At 41.3% G+C, this 26,368-nt stretch overlaps 1 protein-coding gene and 1 long non-coding RNA gene across 10 annotated transcripts in view; one reads left to right on the top strand and one right to left on the bottom strand.

Annotated features, from left to right (window-relative positions):
• MLH1 (mutL homolog 1) overlaps positions 1 to 26,368 on the bottom strand; it is a 56,016-nt gene that overhangs the window by 28,061 nt on the left and 1,587 nt on the right. For 2 of the 9 annotated variants that reach the window (XM_032269835.1, XM_032269817.1), the window contains exons 2-10: positions 22,490 to 22,580; positions 19,174 to 19,267; positions 14,551 to 14,624; positions 11,897 to 11,969; positions 9,977 to 10,068; positions 7,826 to 7,868; positions 7,589 to 7,677; positions 5,215 to 5,327; positions 2,818 to 2,911 (exon numbers count right to left, since the gene is read on the bottom strand). In XM_032269835.1, the coding sequence (XP_032125726.1) occupies positions 2,818 to 2,911; positions 5,215 to 5,327; positions 7,589 to 7,677; positions 7,826 to 7,868; positions 9,977 to 10,068; positions 11,897 to 11,969; positions 14,551 to 14,624; positions 19,174 to 19,185 (590 nt within the window). In that variant the 5' untranslated portion in view covers positions 19,186 to 19,267; positions 22,490 to 22,580. Of the gene's footprint in view, positions 1 to 2,817; positions 2,912 to 5,214; positions 5,328 to 7,588; positions 7,678 to 7,825; positions 7,869 to 9,976; positions 10,069 to 11,896; positions 11,970 to 14,550; positions 14,625 to 15,435; positions 15,462 to 19,168; positions 19,268 to 22,489; positions 22,581 to 26,368 lie in introns of those variants that run through there. The other 7 variants (XM_032269840.1, XM_032269809.1, XM_032269801.1 and 4 more) reach the window with 6 other exon arrangements.
• Positions 9,855 to 24,460, top strand: LOC116543916. The gene is made up of 3 exons (XR_004265756.1): positions 9,855 to 9,867; positions 19,182 to 19,187; positions 24,380 to 24,460. It is a non-coding gene; the product is annotated as an uncharacterized LOC116543916 (long non-coding RNA).

The following is a 26,368-nucleotide window of genomic DNA, read 5'->3' as shown; positions in this document are numbered from 1 at the left end:
AAGAGAACAATTACCTTAGATAGTGGGAGAGGGGAGAAAAAGTCCACATATGGTGTATTTGGTGGCCAGTAGATTTGGGGAGGCCAGATGACACAGTGGTCAAAACCTTAGGATCAAGTCTGAGTGAGTGAGTTTCACTATTAGCCCTGTTACTTAAGAGCTGTGTAGCTTTGCATTAAGTTATATCATCTTTCTTTGCCTCAGTTTCTTCATTTGTAAAGTGGACATAACAGAATTACCTATCTCACAGGTTTATAGTGGGAATTAAATTCATGCCAAGTGCTTTAGATGTACCTGCCACATATACTATATGTAGAACTAGTGAAATTTTTTATTATGTGACCTTGGGCAAGTCACTTAACTTCTTAGTATCTGTTTTCTCCTCCGCAGCCATGAACAAGTCCCCTATTATATGAGGAAACAATATATGCAAGAACACTTTCTGTCAATAAAATGTGATACAAAAAGTCAATTTAGAGGCTATGCTAGCTATCAACTGATCGCCTTAGCTCTGAGTCCATCTTTCATTGCTTCCTCTGTGATAATGGAGGCTTGCAATGTGAAGCTTTGCCAGTAGAAGGTGCTAGAGAGGCTCAGGAGGAGGAAGGGGTTTCTATGCCTGGTTAGGGTGCACTCTTATCAGACTTTAAGTTCTTTAGCACAGGTGGCCAGCAGCACTTGCCCTCTTCTCATAGGCAGTTTTCCCCAGCATCCCCTCAGAGTGGTACTGGGGACCGCCTCATTGACTTTACCTTGCAGCAAGCCAGTTACATTCTCTTCAACAAGATCTGCATCTCAGTCAGAAGTGAGGGAGTGTGGTGAGGGGATGCTATCTCAGCCCTAGGAGGAAATGGGTTGTTCTTTACATCTGTTGTTCCTGTCTCTTCACCTCTTGCTATCAAATCCCCTATTACTCTAATCTCCTGTTTATAATTCTTTATTCCTCTGTGCAAATCGTTGTATGGTTTCTATCTCCTGTTTGGACCCTGATTAATATGGAGATGGAACAAGGTGATAATTTGACCAGTTTGTTACTTTGCAAAGGAAAACCTGAAAACATTTAATCTAAAACTACCTTTAGGCTGAGTACAGTGGCTGATGCCTGTGATCCCACCACTTTGGGAGGCCAAAGCGAGTGGATCACCTGAGGTCAGGAGTTCCAGACCAGCCTGGCCGACATGGTAAAATCCCGTCTCTACTAAAAATACAAAAATTAGCTAGGTGTGGTGGTGTACACCTGTAATCCCAGCTACTCAGGAGGCTGAAGCAGGAGAATCACTTGAGCCTGGGAGGCGGAGGTTGCAATGAGACAAGATTGTGCCACTGCACTCCAGCCTGGGCAACAGAACAAGACTCCATCTCAAAAAAATAAAATAAAAATAAAACCACCTTTAACTATAATTTTTATGCTCTTCCCTTTTCAATCAAAATGAAAACAAAGATAAATTAGTTCTAACACAATTTCTATTCAGAGCGAAAAGGCTTCAGACTTAAGAGATTTTAGTATGAACTATGTCCCATACAAATACAGTGCTGTTACTAAGAGTGATCTTTTGTCATGCTGGGATAAAAATGCTCAGTATATGAAATAGACAAACTAGTAGCAGAGGCAGAAATAATGGAAAGAGATCTTCCATAAGTCAGCTATGGACTATAAATTCCTTTAGAGAGGGGGTACTTCACATTTATTCTGTATTTCGAGCACTTACTATGGGGTATGGTCTATTTAATCCAAGTGCTGGTAACCCAGGTCTGTCCAACGGTAGAGCCTCCATTCTTTCTACTCTTCCTGCTGCCTCCCTGGGGCTTCGCCCCTCCACTGTGCCCTATGTAGGTGGGACTAGCCTCCTCCTGAACATCTCCAGTGAAGAGCGCACTGAAGAGGCACCTATTCTGTTTTCAGACAGCTCATTTTCCTAGGAAGTTGGTCTAAGGTTCCAGATGGAGGCAAAGTGTGGAAGTGAGCTCTGGCCTTATGGTAAGTTGATAGCTAAAGTGCTAAACTATTTATGCCTGCTAAAATATGACTGCTAAATTATTTACATGAATAACATGAAAATCTGGGCAATCAACAGTGTATATGTTAAGACAAGAAGCTCCACAGAGCGAAACACTGTCTTTTTTCCTCTTTTTTTTTTTTTTCTGAGATGGAGTCTCGCTCTGTCACCCAGGCTGGAATGCAGTGGCAGTATCTCAGCTCACTGCAACCTCCACCTCCCAGGTTCAAGCAAATCTTCCTGCCTCAGCCTCCCGAGTAGCTGGGATTACAGACGACTGCCACCACGCCTGGCTAATTTTGACACAGGGTTTAGTCTCTACTAAAAATTCATGGTCAGACTGGTCACATGAACGCCTGACTCTGTGATCCGCCCACCTCGGCCTCCCAAAGTGCTGGGACTAGAGCCACTGCACCTGGCTGATTGTCTTTTATGAAAAAAAAAAAAAAAAACCAGTAGCTGTGTGGCTTCCCAACTGACCCCAGCAGAAGTAATATTTAGAGACTCCAGAGCACATCTGTTTCTACTCTGCCTATGAACATCAGCACCTCCTGAAGGGGTGAGGCATGGCATTCGTTTTTGTATTGTTAATGCAGAGCCTGGCATATAGGAGGCTCTTAGTGAGGTTCTGCTAAATTAGTGAATAAATGAAGGAAAATTGTACCTTGTACCCGTGAGAAGGGACAGAACATCGTTTGCCAGTGGTGTATAGGATTCACTCTGACTGTACCATTAGCATGCTCATCTCTTTCAAAGAGGAGAGCCTCATAGAACATCGGCTTCTTGTTAGTCTTGGTTGAAGAGTTTGGTGCTACATTACCTGAGGTACAGGAATGGGTGTGTGTTTTTGGGCAAATAGGCTGCATACACCGTTTCTATGGCTTTTCTCAAGGAAGTTGATTCTACCAGACGATCTAAACAATAAAAAGAAAGCAGCCAGTTCAAGACTGTTCTGAGGGGTGAGGTCACAGGCGTTCATTCATACAAAGTCATGAAATTTCCTCAGGAAAAACATTTCTGGAGTAATACGCGCATCACATCCCCAGGAAGAAAGGGCCACCTTTATCTGTTGCCACTTTCCAGCCCAGTATCTTACTATTTGCTTGAAACTCTTTTCCTTCATCCAAGTAACAGAAATCATAAGGCAATACATTCTTCTCTCCTCACTTCCCTTTGCCCCCATTACCCCATGTAGACTAGCTGTGCTCTTGCTGGGCACAGTGGGAAGTATGACATCAGCTCTCAAACTTTTCATTCTGCAAGTATATACTGTATATCACACACATCAAGCGCTGGTAGACAAGATGCTGGTAAATAAACTAATTCCAACCCCAAGTGGTCAGCACTATTATACAGGTGTGTGTGCTAAATGGTGAGCAGAGAGAGCAACTAACTTTGCTCAGGAAGTTTCAACAGTGGAGTAGCCAAACAGAGTTTTCCAGAATTTCAGGCAGTAGAAGTGTCAATGCATATTTAAGGTAATTTAGGAAATGAGGCTGGTTTGGAGAGGGTAGAAAGCAATAAATGCAGGAAAAAATAAGACTAAAATCAGAGAAAGATGTATTTTCAGGAAACACAGCTCTCCTTTCTCCGTGGACAGATTTTAGATGACCTGCTGATTATCTGTTGTCCTTTGTTGTTGTAGCCATGAATATGTCAAATCTTTTTATTTCCAACAAGAAGAGTGGCTGTGACTTTATCAATGAAGAGATTGACATTCTCTGAGTGTTCATGACATCCATGGCCCCATCATTAATGTCACTATACTCTGTAACACGTGTCCTGACCACACAGGCCTGGGGCAGGCGTGGGCACCTGAGGACAGCTGGAGCCCCTCTGCTGAGAATTCTGGACTTGAGACGGGACAAAGGAGTGTTCTTTGTCTCTGCCACTGAGTGTGCCTGCACAGTGTAGATAAACGAAGGAATGGCACACATAAAAGCTTGACCTTTCTTTGCTACTGAGAACTTGGTATTATGAACACATTAGCTAATCATAACATAGAGGCTGTGGCAGGCAGCCCCAACAGAATAACAGACAGAGGCCAGTCAGACAGCACCTACACTGAATTTTTTGTCTGCTTTATGGCCAGCATGGGCATTACAAAGCAATTATTCTTCAGGGTTAGAAAAAAACTAATAAAAAGCATTGTCTGAGCCTTGATTAAAACAAGCTTTGTTATACATCAGGTCTTTCCTAATGAAGTAAAAACCCTGCTAATAAAAATCAGTTTAACAGAATTTGTTTGTAAATGATTGGCTCTCTCCTTACTGTTTCTGTATTGCTTTGAACAACTGCTGTAAAACAGCTTTACATATAACAGTTTTGCATATTTTGAGACATTTACAGCTGGTCAGCAGTATAAATGGAAAGAGGGAATATTCCATTTCCAGTAGCAAACAAGCAAAACAAAACAAAAACTCATATAAAATTATTATGAAACCCTTTAAAACAATAAAGATAAACCACTTCTAAGATAAAAATGAAAACTGAAACCATGGAAATGGAAAGATGCATCTTATTTCTGGATGGAAAATGAAAAATGTTTGGGATTATTTGTTTTTGCTAGGTCACCATCAAAACCTTGTAATACACAATTAAGTTAGTAAGAAGCAGAATATAAAATAGCGTTTGTTTAGTAGCTAAGAATCATGTAAAACACTATGTCAGCAGAGAGATAAAAACTGTAAAGGAATTTAAGAAAAATCCTAATTAATTTAGTTAATTTCCTCCATAATTTCTAGAACTGCTCTTTGTATCCTAAAGCTCATTCCTGAAATAGGAAAATCTCAAGTATCTCAGCAATTTCTTTACTTTAATGACAATGCCTATGCCCAAGGTACCCTTTTCTGTGTCCTGCTGTGCAATTTCAAACAGTGGCCCTTAATCACTTCCAGCAATGCTCTGCCTAGGGTTTGCTTGTAATGACTCTGACACCAGCAGGTGAGGAAGGTGGGCTGGCTCACAGGGGCCTGTTATGCCCTCTCCTGGCCTTCCTCTTAGAGGTGAGAACCAGACTCCGACAGTGAACCAGCAATGAGCACATGGGGGAGGGCTGAGCACAGACTTAGGACAAAAGTTATACATGCTTCCCAATAAAAACCACACTTTACCATGAGGTTTCTCTAAGTGTAATCAAACCCGTTGATCAGAAATTTTCCCATGTCCCATAAAATTCCCAGTGGGTGGATTTCCCATGTGTTTCTTTTTCACTTACGGTTGATAAAGAGTAAGAAGATGCACTTCTTCACCGAGTAGTTTGCATTGGAAATGTAACCATTCATTCTGAAGGCTAGGGTTTTATCCTCACACCCAATTTCTATCAGTTCTCTGGTTAGAAAAGAGAGATTCTGAAGCTTCTGAAAATACTAGAAAACTCAAACATTATAGAAAAATCAGAATTAGAAAACACAAGGTTCCTTCCCATAAACTAACTGTGAAATGTGGGCCCCAGAGACTTAGTTCATTTGAAGTCCTCTGTGCCTGTCCATTCATTCATCCATTTGTCTGTTCTTCCATCCATCCACCCACCCACCCACCCCATTCAGTCAGTGTTTTCAAGCACTTGTGCTATATGCTAGGTGCTGCTCTAATGCTGGAATAGAACGAGTCCAACCTCTGAAAACTTATGTATCTTAGTAACTAAATCCCAAAGATGAGATTCCAATTCCAAGAACTTATCTCTGCTGAATTACTTACTATACTGAATAGCACCACAATGTGGTTCTACAATGTGTGTTGTTCCCCAGAGTGTTTATTGTGGAGGGAAGGTTAACAGGCGAAAAAGAGGTCCTCAGGCAAGCCACACTTATTTCTGTCTGAAAACCTTCCCAAGAACTAGTCCCTCTGTCTGGAAAGCTCCAGATTAATAGTTAGATTAATTAATTAAATAGTTAATTCCTATTGATCCTTCATATTTCAAAAATTATTTATTCAAAGAACCTTCTCTAATGATCCCCTTTCTCTGACCCTACTGAGTTTCCCATCATGTCCTTTATTTTTCCAGGGAGGCATCTAGCACAATCTGCTAATGAATGGCATAATTATTTAATGTGTCTTTTCAACTAAAAAGTCAGCTGAAGGCAGGAATCATTTCTGCTTTGTTTACTACTATATCCCTACCATATAGTACAATACCCAGGAAATAGCAGGCACTCAATAAGGGCATGCCGACTGGCCGGTGGACGCTTTTCATGCAGTAATGTGTGCTCTGAGTGTCTTCAATAGAGGGTACGGCTTGTGGCATTTCCCATACACACTGAACCAGCAAACTCTTTTCTCCCAAAATGCCGCAAGAGGCTAGTGTTCTGGAAGCCTGCTTTGGGAAATGCTGCTCTAGAGGATTTCTAATCTTGTACTGTCTCTAGAATTTCATAACAACTAAGTGTAGTCTTAAGATCTGGTCAAAGATGCTCTGAAAAGTTACACTGTAGAACAGAGTTCTGTCACTCTAGGAGCACAGTTTTAAAAAATTAATTCATTTAGATTAGAAGGAGAATAGTAGGTTAAAAGCAAACTAGTTGTTCCTTAGTTGGTTTAGCTTAAAAAATAAATTATTTGTCCTTCAAAGTAGAAACTGGGTACTGAAATGACTGCTGCTGCTTTTCAGATTTCTGGGAATGTGAAGTTAGGAGCTGTCTCATCCATACATGTCCCATACATGGAAGGGTCTCAGTATTCTTCCCCTCACATTATGACACAGGCACTTTGGGGTTTATAAAGTCCTGAGACAGCTAGGAATCTATGATGGAAATGGTGGGTTTTACATGCAGAGGGAGCACTACAAGGAATCCATAATGCAAGCATTTTCCCCTCTTATGCTTTCCTTGATGATGAAGATCTGGCACTTACAAATCTAGTCTTTAACGGCAAGAAATATTTCATTTGTCTTTATATCCCTAACTTCTTTTTTTTTTTTTGAGACGGAGTTTTCGCTCTTGTTACCCAGGCTGGAGTGCAATGGCGCGATCTCAGCTCACCGCAACCTCCGTCTCCTGGGTTCAGGCAATTCTCCTGCCTCAGCCTCCTGGGTAGCTGGGATTACAGGCACGCGCCACCATGCCCAGCCAATTTTTTTTGTATTTTTAGTAGAGACGGGGTTTCACCATATTGACCAGGATGGTCTCGATCTCTTGACCTCGTGATCCACCCGCCTCGGCCTCCCAAAGTGCTGGGATTACAGGCTTGAGCCACCGCGCCCGGCTATATCCCTAACTTCTAGCACAAAGCCTGGAATATGAGAGGCAATAAATGTTGAATGATAAGTAAGTGAAATCCTAAAGTGAGGATAATGGAAATACGAGGAAAAGAAGGAACACTGGAGGATAAAGATTTTGAAGACTAAGACCTTGAAAAAACACATGACTTACAGCCACAACATCTAGGAGATTACATGCACTGAGGAAGTGTTGACTACATGAAGTAAGAACTTCATTAACAAATTTGAAGCATAAAAACAAGACTATGTATTTGACTAAAGTAAACTCAGTCTTAAGGCAGGTACTACCTTGAAAACATCCAAAATAATGTGATGGAATGATAAATCAAGAAAAGAAATGTAACAGATTTTTTTATATAGGTTATCAACATACCGACTAACAGCATTTCCAAAGATGGAGCGAATATTGTCCACGGTTGAGGCACTGGGTAGTGTCCTAACATCAGCTACTGTCTCTCCTTGCTGATAAACAAAGAGCAGAAGACACAAGGACTTACTGTCTCATGGTTGAGACTGAAACATCATAACCTTATCTCCACCAGCATACTATTAAAAATTCCCTTTTTGCTTTCCATAAAACAATACCATCCCCCATAAACCAAGAACTTACTTTTTTAACTGAGAAACTAATGCCTGAATTGTGTATTGAATACCTGGAAAAGAAAAAAGAGTAAGAAAAGAGTTGCCAAAAACACACACTAGATGTCAGAGCCTCCTTTTAGTTAAATAAATTAGCAGAGTTATGTAATCTAAACAAAGGCGCATATAAACAAAAATATCTCCATACAGCCTACTAATATTTTACCCACAGAAAAATAAACCAGTACAGAGTTCAGGGAGATATCAATGCTAAATGTGATTGAATCAAAACAGACTCCTCTCTGTTTTTATAGGTTGCTGACAGTCTCAAGGATATCACACCACAATCTATTCTTTTTTATTTTTTTGAGACGGAATTTCACTTTTGTTGCCCAGGCTGGAGTGCAATGGTGCGTTATCGACTCACTACAACTTCTGCCTCCCGGGTTCAAGTGATTCTCCTGCCTCAGCCTCCGCAGTAGTTGGAATTACAGGCACCCACCACCATGCCCAGCTAATTTTTTTTGGTATTTTTAGTAGAGATGGGGTTTCGTCATGTTGGCCAGGCTGTCCTCAAACTCCTGACCTCAAGTGATGTGCCCACCTCAGCTTCCCAAAGTGCTGGGATTACAGGTGTGAGCCACCACGCCTAGCCCACAATCTCTTCTTCACTTGCGGTTTTATTTTCAGGGTATCTCAAAGGTCTGGTTTGCCTCAAGGACATCTTGCTTGAGAAGCTAGCGCTAACAACCCCTGCACACTTTTATTCTCTCTCAGAGCCCTCAACACACCCTCCTTCTCACTGTCTTCTTCCTGCCCCTGGGTCTTGTTCCAGTATCTCCCAACCTTTTCTTGGTTGGCAATTGTTTATTTCTCTTTTCTCTATGGAGCCCATGAACTGAAGGATTGTGTCTAGCAAAATGCATTTATTAAGTAACAATATTTCACTTTACCACACCCAGAACCAAAACAGTCAACTAAAACTCCTTTATCTTCGGGAGGTAATAAATATTCTGACATTGATTTACAAATTCCAAGAAAAAGCAAAGAAACTTGATTTATAAACCTGTGTCATTTTATTAACAGGAAATTTTTTATTCATTTTAGATTTCTTCAGAAATATTGAAAAATGGCTAGGCGTAGTGGCTCACACCTGTAATCCCAGTACTCTGGGAGCCTGAGGTGGGTGAATCACCTAAGGTCAGGAGTTTGAGACCAGCCTGACCAATATGATGAAATCCTATCTTTACTAAAAATACAAAAATTAGCTGGGCGTGGTGGCACGCGCCTGTAATCCCAGCTACTTAGGAGGCTGAGACAGAAGAGTCACTTGAGCCTGGGAGGCAGAGTTGCAGTGAGCCGAGATCAAACCGTTGCACTCCAGCCTGGGACACAAGAAGGAAATTCCATCTCAAAAAAAAAAAAAAAAAAAAAATTCCATCTCAAAAAAAAAAAGTACTGGAAAGTAGTTAACATATCCCTACCACAATCGACAACATGTGGGTTTGGAGAGCCTGTACTGAAGCCATCTATACCAGTAGAGCACGTCTATCGTGGATATAACATTGTTTTCATCTGTCCTGAATCCCTTCTCCTCCTTCTGGTAACGGCCTCTCATCTTCCTTTGGGAAACTACCTCTATTCCATTCTACTTGATGCACCCTTAGTAAGACTGCCAATCAAGAAATCTTCTCCCCCTAGATATGGGCACATGATCATGTGACCTAAACTATCCTAACTGGATGTACTCTGTTAAGAAGCTGACTCTGGAGCAAAGTCAGGAAAAGAATGAAAACAACTGGAGTACAGTAAGGACATTAGGTCCCCGAGGCACCCTGGTTCTTATTCTCTCCAAGGAGCCGCTGGACATACTTCATGTGATAACCCCTAGCCTTCCAATAAATTTCTTTTTAGCTCAAGTTGGCTACAGCCAGTTTGTTTTGTCTGCCATCAAAGAGCTCTCATTGATCCAAAGACCAACTGCTCTTTCCTGGGGAGATGAGAGAAAGCCCAAAATTGGTGACTAAACCTTGACCTGTATGAACGTCACAGTTTACCGAACTATTTAAGCTGGTTTTACTTTTCACCATCTAGCTCAGCAACTGTTCACAACTTATGAGTACTAGAACACACTACTTTGGTGACAAATCTCAGAGACCCACTCCCAGATTTTGGACTATACCTGCCAACAACTTCCAAAATTTTCCCATATTCTTCACTTGGATTTTTTAAAGCTTTTCTCCTCGTGGCTATGTTGTAAAAAAGGTCCTCCACCTAAACAGAAGATCAATTTTTCTTGTAAATTCATAGAAGTACATGAAAATAAAACCCAAGATATCATAGCTGAAGCTAGGTCTTAAGGTAGTGAATCCAATTACATTTACCAACAGCACAGCTCCAAGCACTGACTGGGGCCAGGGATAAGGCAGCATTAACAGAAAAATTAAAGAATATTTTTTGGGCCGGGTGTGGTGGCTCACGCCTGTAATCCCAGCACTTTGGGAGGCCGAGGCGGGTGGATCACGAGGTCGAGAGATCGAGACCATCCTGGTCAAAATGGTGAAACCCCGTCTCTACTAAAAATACAAAAAATTAGCTGGGCATGGTGGTGCGTGCCTGTAATCCCAGCTACTTAGGAGGCTGAGGCAGGAGAACTGCCTGAACCCAGGAGGCGGAGGTTGCGGTGAGCCGAGATTGCGCCATTACACTCCAGCCTGGGTAACAAGAGCGAAACTCCGACTCAAAAAAAAAAAAAAAAAAAAAAAAGAATATTTTTCCTGCCTCCCACATTCATTCACTGATTTTTCAAATATGTACTGGGGGTTATCTTTGTGTCAGAATCTTTGCTTTGTGCAGAAAATATGAAGACAAAGCATGATCTTGCTCAGGAGAGTACACGATTTAGTGGGACACACATGTAAATTGACAAATAATTATAATAACACATGGCATTCAAAGATATTTTTCAGGCCAGGCGCAGTGGCACACTTCTGTAAAGCCAGCACTTGAGGAGGCTGAGGTGGGTGAATCACCTGAGGTCAGGAGTCCGAGACCAGCCTGACCAACATGGTGAAACCCCATCTCTACTAAAAATATAAAAATTAGCCGGGCATGAGAGCACATGCCTGTAATCCCAGCTACTCAGGAGGCTGAGGCAGGAGAATAACCTGAACCCGGGAGGTGGAGGTTGCGGTGAGCCGAGATTGCACCACTGCACTTCAGCCTGGGCAAGAGAGTGAGACTTCATCTCAAAAAAAAAAAAAAAAAAAAAAAAGATATTTTTCAAACTAAGAATAATCACAAAATTTCTTAGATCATTTGGAGTTCTTAGAAATCACACTGTGGGCCGGGCGCGGTGGCTCAAGCCTGTAATCCCAGCACTTTGGGAGGCCGAGGCGGGTGGATCACGAGGTCAAGAGATCGAGACCATCCTGGTCAACATGGTGAAACCCCGTCTCTACTAAAACTACAAAAAATTAGCTGGGCATGGTGGCGCATGCCTGTAATCCCAGCTACTCAGGAGGCTGAGGCAGGAGAATTGCCTGAACCCAGGAGGCGGAGGTTGCGGTGAGCCGAGATCGCGCCATTGCACTCCAGCCTGGGTAACAAAAGCGAAACTCCGTCTCAAAAAAAAAAATAAAAAAATAAAAAAAGAAAAAAGAAATCACACTGTGGTCACCCTGGTACAAGATCTCTGAGGGCAAGTATTCTTTGTTTCATTTGATAGATGAGGAAACTGAGGTTAAGGGATGTTAAGTAAATTGCCTCTGGACATATAATCAATGAGTGACAAGGCTGGGCTCTAACCCAGGCCTTCTGGGGTCAAGCTTAATCGTCTTTCAATGCCAACTACCCTGCCATTGATTTTTGCTATCCCAATAAAGAATCTCCTAGCCCTTAAAAAAGACAAGGAGGGGGCAGGCTGCCATGCCACAAAAGCCAACAGTCATTTATCTTGCTTAGAGGATGATATTTTGGGACCTCCATTAACTAGTGCAAATTCATTTTATTATTACCCTGAAAACTCAGAGACAATTTCGTATTTCAATATTTATACAAACAAATCTTTTCAACAATTTATTCTCCCATGTACCATTCTTACCGTGATCTGGGTCCCTTGATTGCCAGCACACGGTTTAGGAGGAGCTTTCAGTTTTCCATCTGAGTAACTTGCTCTAATAAGAAAATATAACAAATTAATATCCAGTAGAGAGAGAGATAGTAATCTAAAGGGGAAAAAAGAAAATAATATCAATGATACATTAAAATATAGCCATGTTATATATTGTCTTAATTATTTATCATTTTCCTATTTATTTCTCCACCACTTCCATAATCATTTGAATTGGACTATTTTTTTTTTAATATAAAGACAGGGTTTCACCATGTTGGTCAGGCTGGTCGTGAACTCCCGACCTCAGGTGATCCACCCATCTTGGCCTCTTCCAAGTGCTTGGAATACAGGCGTGAGCCACCACACCTGGCCTGGACTTTTTTTTTTTTTGACATGGAGTTTCGCTCTTGTTGCCCAGGCTGGAGTGCAATGGCGTAATCTCGGCTCACTGCAACCTCCACCTCCTGGGTTCAAGCAATTCTCCTGCCTCAGCCTCCCAAGTAGCTGAGATTACAGGTACCCACCACCACACTTGGCTAATTTTGTATTTTTAGTAGAGACAGGGTTTCACCATGTTGGTCAGGTTGGTCTCCTGGATCCACCCACCTTGGCCTCCCAAAGTGCTGAGATTACAGGCATGAGCCACTGCACCTGGCCCTTAAATTGGATTTTTTAAAAATATCTATTCTTCTAGCAAATGTTGCTATTTACTTACTGACTTCTGAGCTACCAAAAAAATAGTTTTGTCACTGCCTAAGTTAACAGTAAAACTGTTTAGTAATTCCGCAAGTATTTATTGAGGAGCTACCATGTGTCAGGTCTATGAAGCCTGGTAATAAGGAAAGGTCTTGATAATAGTGAGGGGTAGACTTTTTACCTAACTGTAGAACAATATGCTAAGTGATCTAGGGAAGGGTCCATTCAGCCTGGGGTGGGAGTGAGGGTGGGTTAAAGCATCCCAGAGAGATGGCAATTTATCATTCTTTAGAGAGGAATGGTTTCAGATGGAGGCAGTGGGAAAGACCATCCAGGAAGGCAAAAACAAAAATGAAAGTATAGAGCCTTTAGCATACAGGCAGCCTGGAATAGGCAGAGAGGACGCTGGAAAGGCAGACTGAGAGCACACTGAAAGGGGCTGGTTGCAAGATGATGACTCTGCTATGGAAGGGGGCCGACTAGCAGTCCCATGCAGGGGCACACTACAATCTAGGAAGGCATTAACTCACAACTCTCTCTTCAGTTAGTAACAGGGGATTCTAATCTTACCAGTCCATATGGATCTAGGGCAATTATAATTCACAGAGTCAAACCCCCCTAGTATTAATGTTGTGTACTCTGAAATCTCCATCTTCCATTACTTCACACATTTATATGTAAGACTGAGAAACAGACAGGACTATCCTTTGTTGAAGATATTTCCCTTTTTTATTTTTTAAGGTTGGAGTACAATGGTGCAATCATAGCTCACTGCAGCCTCAGACTGCTGGGCTCAAGCAATCCTCCCACCTCCAGAGTAGCTACGACTACAGATGTGCATCACCATACCCTGCTAATTTAAAAATTTTTTTTCTGTAGAGATAGAATCTTGCTTTGTTTCCCAGGCTGGTCTCAAACTCCTTCAAGCAATCCTCCCACTTCAGCCGCTCAAAGTTACAGGCAAAGCCACCATAACCAGCCTATTTTCCCTTTTAATCTACAAACTATCTGTGTGATTTTCAAAAATTATCTTTTTTTGGCATGAATTAGGTACTCCTACAAGTCTTCAACTAGCGAATGGCCAGTGCTTATAAAAACAAAGGTGCGATTTTGATATCCTGAATCTCATTTTTCTTCTGTTCCAAGGCCATTCAGCTTCTGAAAACTGTGCCAGCATAACAGATAGCCAGCAGCCACTGTGTGAAGGCAAACCAGCACAGGTACACACAGGTGCTGGGAGCTGGTGGCTCAGGAGCCAGCTAAGGAAACATGAACCTTTAGCATCCCTACCACAGCCCTCTAATCAGTCCAAAGCAATACCTCAACTGAAGGGCAAAGAGGCAGAAATCATATCAGCAGCTACCATTTACTTGGAATACCTACGTGTAGCAGACACCTTGCTAGGCACTTGGAATACGTTATATCCTATCTTTTAAGAATCCAGGAAAGGCTGGGTGTGGTGGCTCATGCCTGTAATCCCAGCACTCTGGGAAGATGAAACAGGTGGATCACCTGAGGTCAGCAGTTCAAGACCAGCCTGTCCAACACGGTGAAACCCTGTCTCTACTAAAAATACAAATATTAGCTGGGCATGGTGGCGGGCGCCTGTAATCCTAGCTACTTGGGAGCCTAAGGCAGGAGAATTGCTTGAACCCAGGAGGCGGAGATTGCAGTAAGCCAAAATCATGCCATTGCACTCCAGCCTGGATGACAAAAACAAGACTCTATCTTTAAAAAAAAAAAAAAAAAAAAAAAAATCCATGAAGAGTATCACCTAATAATCATCCTTGTGGATTATCAATTTATCAATAGGGAGAAAAGAAAATATACCCAAGATCTCTGCCATAAAAAGTTAACACTGGTGTTAAGACAGGATTACTCTGAAATGCAGGCAAAAAATACATTTCAAGATGAATATTTCGGAGTAAAAGAAGTCAGCACTATACCTGTATGCACATTTTCCATCAGCTGTTTTTGTTGTAATAGTAACATGAGCCACATGGCTTATGCTGGCCAAAGCCTAAGGAAGAAAAGAAAATAGAAACAAAAACTCACTGCTGGGTCACCCACTTCACCCCGCCAAAGGGAAAGGTTATCTGGATGGCCTCTTTCATTTTGTATTAATAGGTGGCAACCAGGAGCACTTTGCTGACTCATTCAATCTGGTGACTTGTTGAAAAAAAAAAGGATCAAACAATCTGTAGCATAATTACTAGAACAAGTGAAAAATATGTGTTAAAAAGTTTAAAACACACCAAAACATTAATGGGTTAATAAGCAATTGTGTTCAGGTGGTACAACTATAGACATGTTTAATAATATTCTCAATGAAGTGTTGTCTAGTAATTTTTAAAACTTGGCTTCAGAAATGGATAAAGGAATCACTCCAAATAGTGTTTTATATTGTTACTCAAAACATTTTTATATAAGCAATTATACATTTTGAAATACAAATTTAAAATTATGCAATTAAGACAAAACAAATTTTAAAAACCCATGATCATTTTTCCCCTTTATAACCAAGACTGGTTTCTCAGCCCTTTGGAATCTGTGTCTCTTTTACAAGAAGGATATTACACTATGTAAAGTAACTCAGGAACTGTGCCATGATGGGGTCTGTGTGACAGCATCTCCGCAGACAGTAAATACTGTTGTGGCAAGTTCAGTTCATTGAAAGGCACAAGGGTCAGGCTCAGATATCACCAGGTCCTAGCTAGACTTCCCTGGTTAATGTAATTGAACTAATTTTCATCATTAAAAAATGTAAGGCCAGGCACGGTGGCTCACACCTGTAATCCCAGCACTTTGGAAGGCCCAGGTGGGTGGATCACCTAAGGTCAGAAGTTCGAGACCAGCCTCATTAACATGGTGAAATCCCATATCTTCAGCCTGGGCAACAGAGTGAGACTCTATCTCAAAAAAAAAAAAATAAATAAATAAATAAATAAATAAATAAATAAATGATTTTGAGACCTGTATAAGGAAAGACATGAAAATGCAGAGCAGAACACACCAGAAAGAGAGAGTGCCACTACACATGGCACAACAGATCCTGCTGCTTCAGAGGCCTCTTCCCCAGCAGTGGAACCAAGTGGACAGGGGCACAGACTCTGGAGTCAAACAGCCTAGTTTCTAATCCCCACTCTGCCACTTTTTAACTATGTCCTTGGGCCATGTTTCCCTCATGTAAAACTGGTTAACAGTAGAACCTCTGCAGAGTTACTGTCAGGAGTAAGAATTAATACAAAGTGCTGAGAACCATGGCTGGTACACAGAAATCCCTCATAAATCTTCCCTGTGTAATTACAGTGAAATAATAACCACGAAGATTACCTATAGCTAGGTGAAGACTCCAGGGGGCCATGGGTTTGGAAAATGACCCAGGGAGCTGCAAGGCCAAAATGAAACTTGCTTCCTAGAGTTTGATCTAAATATCCTTATAATCAGGGGGAGTCTCAGTGTAAACCAAGTCTTGAAAATTGTCCATTTTTGGAATAATCTAGCAGTCACTGTGAGCAAGATGATATATGAGACCACCCTAGTTTGGTGTAAATTGATCTAAATTATAGAAACTGAGTTGCTGCTGCCTTTTACTTTTTAAAATTAAATAAAAGTAATACTTGTACATGATAAAAATTCAAACTACAGCAAGGACAAAAATGAAAAGTAATAGCCTCTTTGATAGCCCAACCCCATCTTCACTCTCATTCCCTTAAAATAACTACTGTAAAATAGTTTCTTTGGTCTCCTGGAACCTCCACAGAGGAACACAGCCCTGACAAAACCTTGATTTTAGCCTAGTGAGGCCTAGTAAGACCCATATCTTCTGATCTCCAGAACTGTAGAATAATTAATTTGTATTGTTTAATGCCATTAAGTATCTGGAAAATTTTTGGCAGCAACAGGAAACTAATACAGTTTTTAAAATACGTATTTTTCTTTCACCAAGGAATGTTATTTCTATAAATTTATCCTAAGGAAATAATTAAACAAAACACAGTGTACAATAAGAATACTCATCAGAACCTTAAACAGGGCTAGATGTGGTGGCTCATGCCTATAATCCCAGCACTTTGCAAGGCCAATGCAGGCAGATCACTCAAGGTCAGGAGTTCTAGACCAGCCTGGCCAACATGGTGAAAACCCTGTCTCTGCTGAAAATAAAAAATTAGCCAGGTATGGTGGTGCACACCTGTAATTCCAGCTATTCAGGAGGCTGAGGCAAGAGAATGGCTTGAACCCAGAAGGCAGAGGTTGCAGTGAGCTGAGATCATACCATTACACTCCAGCCTGAGTAACAGACCAAGACTCTGTCTCAAAAAAAAAAAAAAAGAACCTTAAACAGGAAAAAATGGCAAAGAACATAAATGTTCAACAGGAAACCATTCAAACAAACTACAGTATATACATGTAATGGAATACTGTGTCGCCATTAAAAACTAAATAAGCCTATATTTACTGGGTGGAAAGATATCCATCAGGAAGTAAGTCACAAAATGAGAAGATCCTATTTTAGCCTTCAAAATATTTTAATCTGTTTTCTAAATCATTTACTCCTATAATATGTCATATAATTTTACCCACAAATATACCCATGACAATATTTTTATACCAAGATAATTCATAATTTCTCCTTAATGTCATCAAATGGTCAACCCGTATTCAAACATTTGTCTCAAAAAACATTTTTTTAATAGTTTGCTCAATCAGGATTTAGGTAAGATCTATACATTGGACCTGGTTCATATGCCAATGTAGGGCTGAAGGCCCCACAGGGTCGTGGGGTGTCCCTTATGCTGTGCTGAGGCGCAGAATCCGAGAAATAAAGAGACAGGACATGGGAGTACAAGAATACACAGCTGGGCTCAAGGGGCCACGCCACCTATGAGCGGAGTCAGGCGAGGCCCCAAATGTCCAGAAGCATGAGTATTCATTGTGTATAGGCTGGGGGGCAGGGCAGTGAGTCAAATCATCTTTAAGGATAGTGATAGGGTCGTGAGCAATAAAATAAGGAGTCCAGCCCCATTAGGTCATCTAGGCCAGGAGGTGGACAGTGCACAGCAAGGGGCCCATTCCCATTAGGTCATTGAGGCAAGGGCCATGTGCAGTAAGGGGTCCAGCCCCATGAGGTCACCGAGGCTTGACAGTGGGCCATGCGCAGTGAAGAGGGTGCAGTGTGCAATACTTCTATCTATGGGCAAACTACTTCTAAGAAGATTTGTAGGGGGATGCTTTAAGTCACATAGTAGTAACAGAGGTGTCAGGGTTACCGCCACCTGCTGGCAGCTTCCAATGAGTTCTATGGGAAGATGCTTTTCGAGTAGCACAGTAGCAAGAGCTGATAAAGTTCACAGTCACCAAGGTGCGATTGCCGGTCTGAGGGCAGCCTTCCATGAGAACTGGAGCAAGGTCCTACAACTCCTTTATCAGGAGGACTGGCTCTTGCCCCAGGCCTGCCATACAGCGGGTATCTTTACCATACTGAATGCTGCCGCCGGGGCCATGGATTCTTGTCCTGGTAGAACTGTTTTTCCCTTAAATCATGCTCTGCACTGTATCTGCTCTAGGCATTCCTCTGATGATAAGCTGCTTCTTAATTCATGCTCTGTACTATGTCTAGGCATTCCTCTAATTATGAACTAAGATATACTTATATATATGTAGGGAAATATTTTTAGGCACTCAAACTATGAACTATTATATGATTATATATAGAGGATTATACAAAGGGAAATAACTGAGTAGTAACACTATAAACTGAGATATTCTTCTGGCCTTAATTCTATAAAGTAATAGATGATTGTATAAAGGATTATATAAAAGAAAGTAACTGCGTAGTAACACTATAAACAGATATTCTTCAAGCCCTAATTCTATAAACTAATAAATGATTGTATATAGGATTATATAAAAGGAAGAAACTGAGTATTAACACTATAAACTGAGATATTCTTCAGGCCCTAATTCTATAAACTAATATATGACTGTATAAAGGATTATATAAAAGAAAATAACTGAGTAGTAACACTATAAACTGAGAGATTCTTCAAGCCCTAATTGTGCCAGGGTTCTGCTTAGCTCTCCTTCCTCACTGCCTACATGGGGGGTTATCCACATTCCGCTTAAATGTCTTAATCTACAGGTTCTTTACTCCTTTCTCTACTCTTTTTTTCCCCTGCCGTCTATCTGTTGAAGGGAACAAGTCTTTTTTCATGTCGTTTCCCAGGCTCAGTATCATTTATCATGCTTCCTTGTCTCCTTTATTTTCTACATGTAATGATCAGATTTGCATTTGATTTTTTGACAAGAAACTTCATAGGTGGTATTGGGTACTTCCATTAAGAGACATATAGTATCAGAGGTCTCTGTAGGTAAAAGAGTTTATTTATGAACAATTCTGTCTTAAAAAGTTAAAGTTCATTACGTTTGTCCAGATTTGCACACAGTTAACAAGTAAAAGGTACCAAATCTTGTTTATCTATGTTGAGAAATATATACTAACAAATGACAAGCAAATGTCATCACAGGAGGATATTTTATACATTTCTTGAATCTTTAGCTTACCTCACCTCGAAAGCCATAGGTGGAAATACTGGCTAAATCCTCAAAGGACTGCAGTTTACTTGTAGTGAACCTCTCACATACAATATCCAGATCTTCTTTCTATTAGATACCAAAAAGACGAGTAAATAATTATGTTACTCATTTTTCCAAATCTTTTTGATTCAATTTTCTTGATTTAATCCAGGAAGAAAATCCCCTTAGAAGAGCTTTTTTTCTTTTTTTGAGACAGAGTCTTGCTCCGTCACCCAGGTTGGAGTGCAATGGCACGATCTCAGCTCACTGCAACCTCCATCTCCCAGGTTCAAGCGATTCTCATGTCTCAGCCTCCCGAGTAGCTGGGATTACAGGTGCGCACCACCATGCTTGGCTACTTTTTTTTTTTTTTTTTGAGACGGAGTTTCACTCTTGTTACCCAGGCTGGAGTGCAATGGCGCGATGTCGGCTCACCGCAACCTCCGCCTCCCGGGTTCAGGCAATTCTCCTGCCTCAACCTCCTGAGTAGCTGGGATTACAGGCACGCGCCACCATGCCCAGCTCATTTTTTGTAGTTTTAGTAGAGACGGGGTTTCACCGTGTTGACCAGGATGGTCTCGATCTCTTGACCTTGTGATCCACCCGCCTCGGCCTCCCAAAGTGCTGGGATTACAGGCTTGAGCCACCGCGCCCGGCCACTTGGCTACTTTTTTCTTGTATCTTTAGTAGAGATGCTGTTTCACCATGCTGGTCATTCTGGTCTCGAACTCCTGAACTCAAATGATCCTCCTGCCTTGGTCCCCCACAGTGCTGGGATTACAGGCATGAGACACTGCACCTGGCCTTAATTTATTGTATTTTTAGCAGAGATGACCACATTGCCCAGACTGGTCTCGAACTTATGAGCCCAAGCGATTCGCTCACCTCAGCCTCCCAAAGTGCTAGGACTACAGGTGTAAGCCACCACACCCAGCCTGAGAAGAGCTTTAAAATTAGCAGTAATTTCCTCATTTGGAACCCAGAATGCCACACGGTCCTGGCATTCCTCCTTTCTTACTAGGGGGCTCCTTCTCAGTCACTGCTGTTTCTGACTCATGTAGCCACTTCCTGACGTCAGAGTCACCCAAGACTCCGTCCTTGGACCTCTTCTCTATCTACACATACTCTCTTGATTATCTCATTCAGTCTCAGGGCTTTTGTTTAACTGACAAGCTTCTTTATTAAAAATCTCCAGGGCTGGGTGGGCATAGTAGCTCACGCCTATAATCCCAGTGCTTTGGGAGGCTGAGACAGGAGGATTGCTTGAGGTCAGGAGTTCAAGACTGGCCTCGGCAACAGAGCAAGCACCCATTTCTACAAAAATAGGAAAAAAAAATAGCCAGGCGTGGTGTGCGCCTATAGTTACTACTTTAGCTGGCTGAGATGAGAGAACTGCTTGAGCCCAGGAGTTCAAGGTTACAGAGAGCTATGCTCACACTATTGCATTCCAGTGTGAGTGACAGAGTGAGACCCTGCCTCTAAAAAAAGGGGGGGAAATCTAATCTTTTAAATTGCAGTAAAATATATGTAACAGAAAATTTCCCATCTTAACCATTTTTTAAGTATACAGTTCCATGGCATTAACTATCGTCACACTATTGTGTAACTATCATCATGGTCCAGCTCCAGAATTTTTTCATCTTCCCCAAAGGAAACTCTGTACCCATTAAACAATAATTTCCATTCTCTCCTCTCCTCCTGGCCCTAGGCAACCACCCCTCTACTATCTACAAATATGACTACCCTAGGAAACTCATGAGAGGAATCATACAGTATTTGTCCTTTTGTGACTGACTTATTTAACTTAACATGATGTCTCCAAGGTGCATTCATGTTGTAACATGTGTCAACATTTCATTTCTAGTTAAGGCTGAAATTATTCCATTTTGTTTATCCATTCCTCTATTGATGGACACTTAGGTTGCTTTCACCTTTTGGCTACTGTAAATAATGCTGCAATGAATATAAGTGTACAAATATTTGTCTGAGTCCCTTCTTTTGGGTATATACCCAGAAGTGGAATTATTGGATTATATGATAATTATGTTTAATTTTTTGAGGAATCACCACAGCCTGCACTATTTTACATTCCCACTCGCAATACACAGAATCCCAATCTCTACATCCTCGCAAACACTTGTTTTTGTTTTTGATAAGAGCCATCCTAATAGGTGTGAAGTGGTATCTCATTGTGGTTTTTATTTATTTCCCTAATGACTAATGATGTTGAGCATCTTTTAAGGTGAGTCTCATGATTTAATACCATTAACATGCAGACAACTACCAAATATTTATACCTAAATCTCTACCCTGCACTCCAAACTCACAAACATCCAACTAACAGGCATCTTAAATTGAACATGCCCCAAAATGAACTTCTGATCTCTCCAAAAATCTGCTTCTTCCAGTGTCTTTCCCGTCTTAGTAAGTGGTAACTCTTTCTTCCACTTACCAGGCCAAAACCTTGAAATCATTCCTGATTCCTCTTTTTCTCATACCCTTTATCAGCAAATTCTGAGAGCTTTGTCTCCATAATCAACCCAGAATCTCACTGCTTCTTTCATCTCTACTGCGACCAAGCGGTCTGCAGGACAGACTCCTTCAGCCCTGTCCTGCTATTTTCCATGTTGAAAGACAAAGGATAAAAAAAAAAACAACTCACCACAACCATGTAACCTCTGCTTAAAACCCTCTAATAGTATCCCACCACATTCAGAAAAAAACCTAAAGATTTTACCTTGGCCCACAAGGACTTTCATGCTTTTGCTCAGACCTCATCTCCGATTACTGTTTCCTTTTCAGCTTCTAGACAAACTGGCTTCCTTGACAGTCCTTCGACATGTCAGGCATGCTTCCATTTAATAGACTTTGCTTACATTGTTCTGTATGCCAAGAATACCTTGAAACAGCCACTCGACTTGCTACTTGACCTCCACCAGTCTCTCAAATATCACATCCACATTGAAGCCTTCCTGAACCACTCAATTTAATTCCATCCTTCCCGGCTTGCACACTGTTATCTCCCTCCCTGCTTTAGTTTTCCTCCATAGCACTTAATGTCACACTATTTATGTCTCCCACCACTACAACGTAAGCACCAGAAGTGAAATGATTTTAATCTGCTTTATTCACAGCCACATCCCCTGAACAATGCCCAGCAAAAAATAGGTACTCAACAAATATTTACTGTTGGTGTTGCGCTTTTCAATGAAAAAAATCCCATCTGCAAAAGCCTAGTTTCCAGAACAGTGAAAGGTCCTGCCTCTTCCATGAAGCACAAACATACTGCTACTCTGAGGTTTTACTTACCCTGATGCCAGTGCCATTGTCTTGGATCTGAATCAACTTCAGGCCTCCCTCTTTAACAACCACTTGAATACTTGTGGATTTTGCATCTAAACTGGCAAATCAAACAGAAAATAATTTATCAGTCTGCAACTACTCTAATGTACATATTTTAATGAGCCAAGCAATTATTAAAAAAAACTCCAAATAAATACAACAGTGCCCCATTAATGTGTTTCTTCTTTGTCTTACAGGCTCATACACTATGAGTTCACTTACTGTGTGAGAGAGAAGAAGAGGGAGTAGAGCGACTATCATTTCTAATAGATGTTCAGCACTATTTCTGTTCCTCTAGGAAAGACAGCAAGTGAAGTTAAAAATAGATTTATTTTGGCACATACCTCTTCTCAACTAATTTTACTTTTACCTGAACTTTATTCATCCTCAGGTACTTAGGTGACTCTAATGTCAGTAAAAAAACTAAAATTCTGGCCGGGCGCGGTGGCTCAAGCCTGTAATCCCAGCACTTTGGGAGGCCGAGGCGGGTGGATCACAAGGTCAAGAGATCGAGACCATCCTGGTCAACATGGTGAAACCCCGTCTCTACTAAAAATACAAAAAATTAGCTGGGCATGGTGGCGCGTGCCTGTAATCCCAGCTACTCAGGAGGCTGAGGCAGGAGAATTGCCTGAACCCAGGAGGCGGAGGTTGCGGTGAGCCGAGATCGCGCCATTGCACTCCAGCCTGGGTAACATGAGTGAAACTCCGTCTAAAAAAAAAAAAAAAAAAAACTAAAATTTTGAATCTTTTTCTCTACTATTCCCTTTTATATTATGATAGAGGGAAAAAAACAGTAATGCAGAAAGTTAATACATCTTTAAGTCTGGCAGATCACATGAGGTCAGGAGCTTGAGACCAGCCTAACCAACATGGAGAAATCCCATCTCTGCTAAAAATACAAAATTAGCCAGGCGTGGTGTCGCATTCCTGTAATCCCAGCTACTCAAGAGGCTGAGACAGGAGAATTGCTTGACCCTGGAGGTGGAGGTTGTGGTGAGCCGAGATCAAAACATTGCTCTTCAGCCTGGGCAACGAGCGTGAAACTCAGTTTAAAAAAAAAAAGAAATCAATAAATATTTTGTGCTTTCAAAAGAGTAGCCTACAAGCACAGACTACCTGCTAGAGAAAACAAATTTTCTAGCAGGGGCTGCATGAGAAAGAGTTATCTATTCCCCACACAGACAAGTCTTTATTCAGAAAAAAGACATTAGGCTGGGCATGGCGGCTCCTGCCTATAATCCCAACATTTTGGGAGGCTGAGGTGGGTGGATCACCGAGGTCAGGAGTTCGAGACCAGCCTGGCCAACATGGCGAAACCCCATCTCTACTGAAACTACAAAATTAGCCAAGCATGGTGCTGCACACCTGTACTCCCAGCTACCTGGGAGGCTGAGGCAGGAAGATAGCTTGAACCTGAGAGGTGGAGGTTATACTGAGCCAAGATCATGCTACTGCACTTCAGACTGGGCAACAGAGTAAGTCACCATCTCAAAAAAAAAAAAAGGAGAGAGATCCAAGATGGCTGTTTACTAGCAGCTCAGGATTGTAGCTCCCAGTGAAAGCGCAGAGAACGAGAGGACGCCACACTTTCAGACGAATTTTTGTTGCTCACGGACCAGGAGATTCCCAGTGGAGGAGACCCATGGGTCACCAGTGCGACTCTTGTGGCCGGCGCGGCGGTTCTTGGTGCAGAGTAAACGGGACTGGGTCCCCTTTTGGTTGACGTTTGGAGCTCTGGGAAGGCAGAGTCGCCTATTCAGCTGATTGAAAAAGGGACTCAAGAAGGAAGCCAGTTCGGAGATTCCCAGGCAGAAAAGCACCACGAATCTTAACACCGCTGTTTTGGCCGGGCAGTGGGTTGCTCGGATTCCGGCGCTGGGAATCAACAAGTTGGACATCCACTCAGAGACCTAATTTGAAAGTCGGTAATTACAAAGACGATAGGTACATAAATCTACAATGATGGGAAGAAATCAGTGTAAAAAGGCTGAGAATACCCAAAATCAGAATGCCTCTCCCGCTACAGGGGATCACAGTTCCTCACCAACAAGGGAACAAGGCTTAATGAAGAACGAATGCGTTCCATTAACAGATGTAGGCTTCAGAAGGTGGATAATAAGAAATTTCTGTGAGTTAAAAGAACATGTTCTAGCCCAAAGTAAAGAAACTGAGAACCTTGAAAAAAGGTTTGACGAAATCCTAACGAGAATAGACAATCTAGAGAGGAATATAAGTGAATTAATGGAACTGAAGAATACAATACGAGAACTCCGCAAGGTATGCACAGGTTTTAACAGTTGAATTGATCAAGCAGAAGAAAGGGTATCAGAGGTCGAATATCAACTTAACGAAATGAAATGAGAAGATTAGAGAAGAAAGAGTAAAAAGGAATGGGCAAAGTCTCCAAGAAATATGGGACTATGTGAAAAGGCCTAATTTGCGTTTGATAGGTGTACCTGAATGTCATGAAGAGAATGAATCCAAGCTGGAAAATATTCTTCAGGATGTTATTCAGGAAAACTTTCCTAACATAGTAAGGCAGGAAAATACTCAACTTCAGGTAATACAGAGAACACCACAAAGATATTCCTCAAGTAGAGCAACCCCAAGACACATAATCGTTAGATTCACCAGGGTTGAAATAAAGGAGAAATTCTAAGGGCAGCTAGAGAGAAAGGTCAGGTTACCCATAAAGGGAAGCCTATCAGACTCACAGCAGATCTCTCATCTGAAATCCTGCAAACTAGAAGAGAGTGTGGGTCAATATTCAATATCCTCAAAGAAAAGAATTTTTAACCCAGAATCTCATATCCAGCCAAATTAAGCTTCATAATGAAGGAAAAATAAAATTTTTCACGAACAAGCAAGCACTCAGAGATTTCATCACCACCAGGCCTGCTTTACAAGGGCTTCTGAAGGAAGCATGATACACAGAAAGAAACAAGCAGTATCAGTCATCCCGAAAACTTATCAAAGGGTAAAGAGTATCTCCATGATGAAGAATCTATATCAACAAATGGGCAAAATAGCCAGCTAGCATTAAACGACAATATTAAATTCATGAATATCAATATTAATCCTAAATTTAAATGGATTAAATGCCCCAATCAGAGAATAGGCAGGCAAATTGAATGAAAAGTCAAAACACATGGTTCGCTGTTTCCAGATCCATCTCATAAGCAAGGACGCAGAGACTCAAAACAAAGGGTTGGTGGAAGACTTGCCAATCAAATGGAGAGAAAAAAAAAAGAAAAAACAGGAGTTGTAACTTTCATCTCTGACAAAATAGACTTTAATAGTAACAAAGACTAAAAGAAACGAAGGACATTACATAATGGTAAAAGGATCAATATAACAACAGGAGTCAATGATCATAAATATATGTGCACCCAATATAGGAACACCCAGATACATAAGACAAGCTCTTAATGACTTATAAAGAGACTTGGACTCCCGCACAATAATAGCGGGAGACTCACACCACATTGTTAATATTCGATGGATCAACGAGATAGAAAATTAACAGGGACATCTATGATTTGAACTCAGATCTGGAATAAGTAAACTCAGTGAATATTTACAGAATTCTTCACCCCAGGTCCACAGAACTTACATTTTTCTCAGTATCATATTACACCTATTTTGAAAGTGACCACATAATTGGAAATAAATCACTCTTCAGTATTTGCATAGCATTTCACAGACTAAAATGAAATATTGGTTGGCTGTTTGTTATTTTCTTCCCTTATTCCTTCCTGTCTCCGCTGCTAAGTACAATTATCGGCATAAAAGAGGTTTTTAATATCTATTTTTATATTGCATTCCAGCCTGGGCAATAGAGCA

This window comes from Sapajus apella, unplaced genomic scaffold (genome assembly GCF_009761245.1).
Source record: "Sapajus apella isolate SASKATOON/1434 unplaced genomic scaffold, GSC_monkey_1.0 scaffold4, whole genome shotgun sequence".
Lineage (NCBI taxonomy): Eukaryota > Metazoa > Chordata > Mammalia > Primates > Cebidae > Sapajus > Sapajus apella.
Note: the sequence above shows the minus strand (reverse complement) of the source record. Positions and strands in the feature narration are given on the sequence as shown.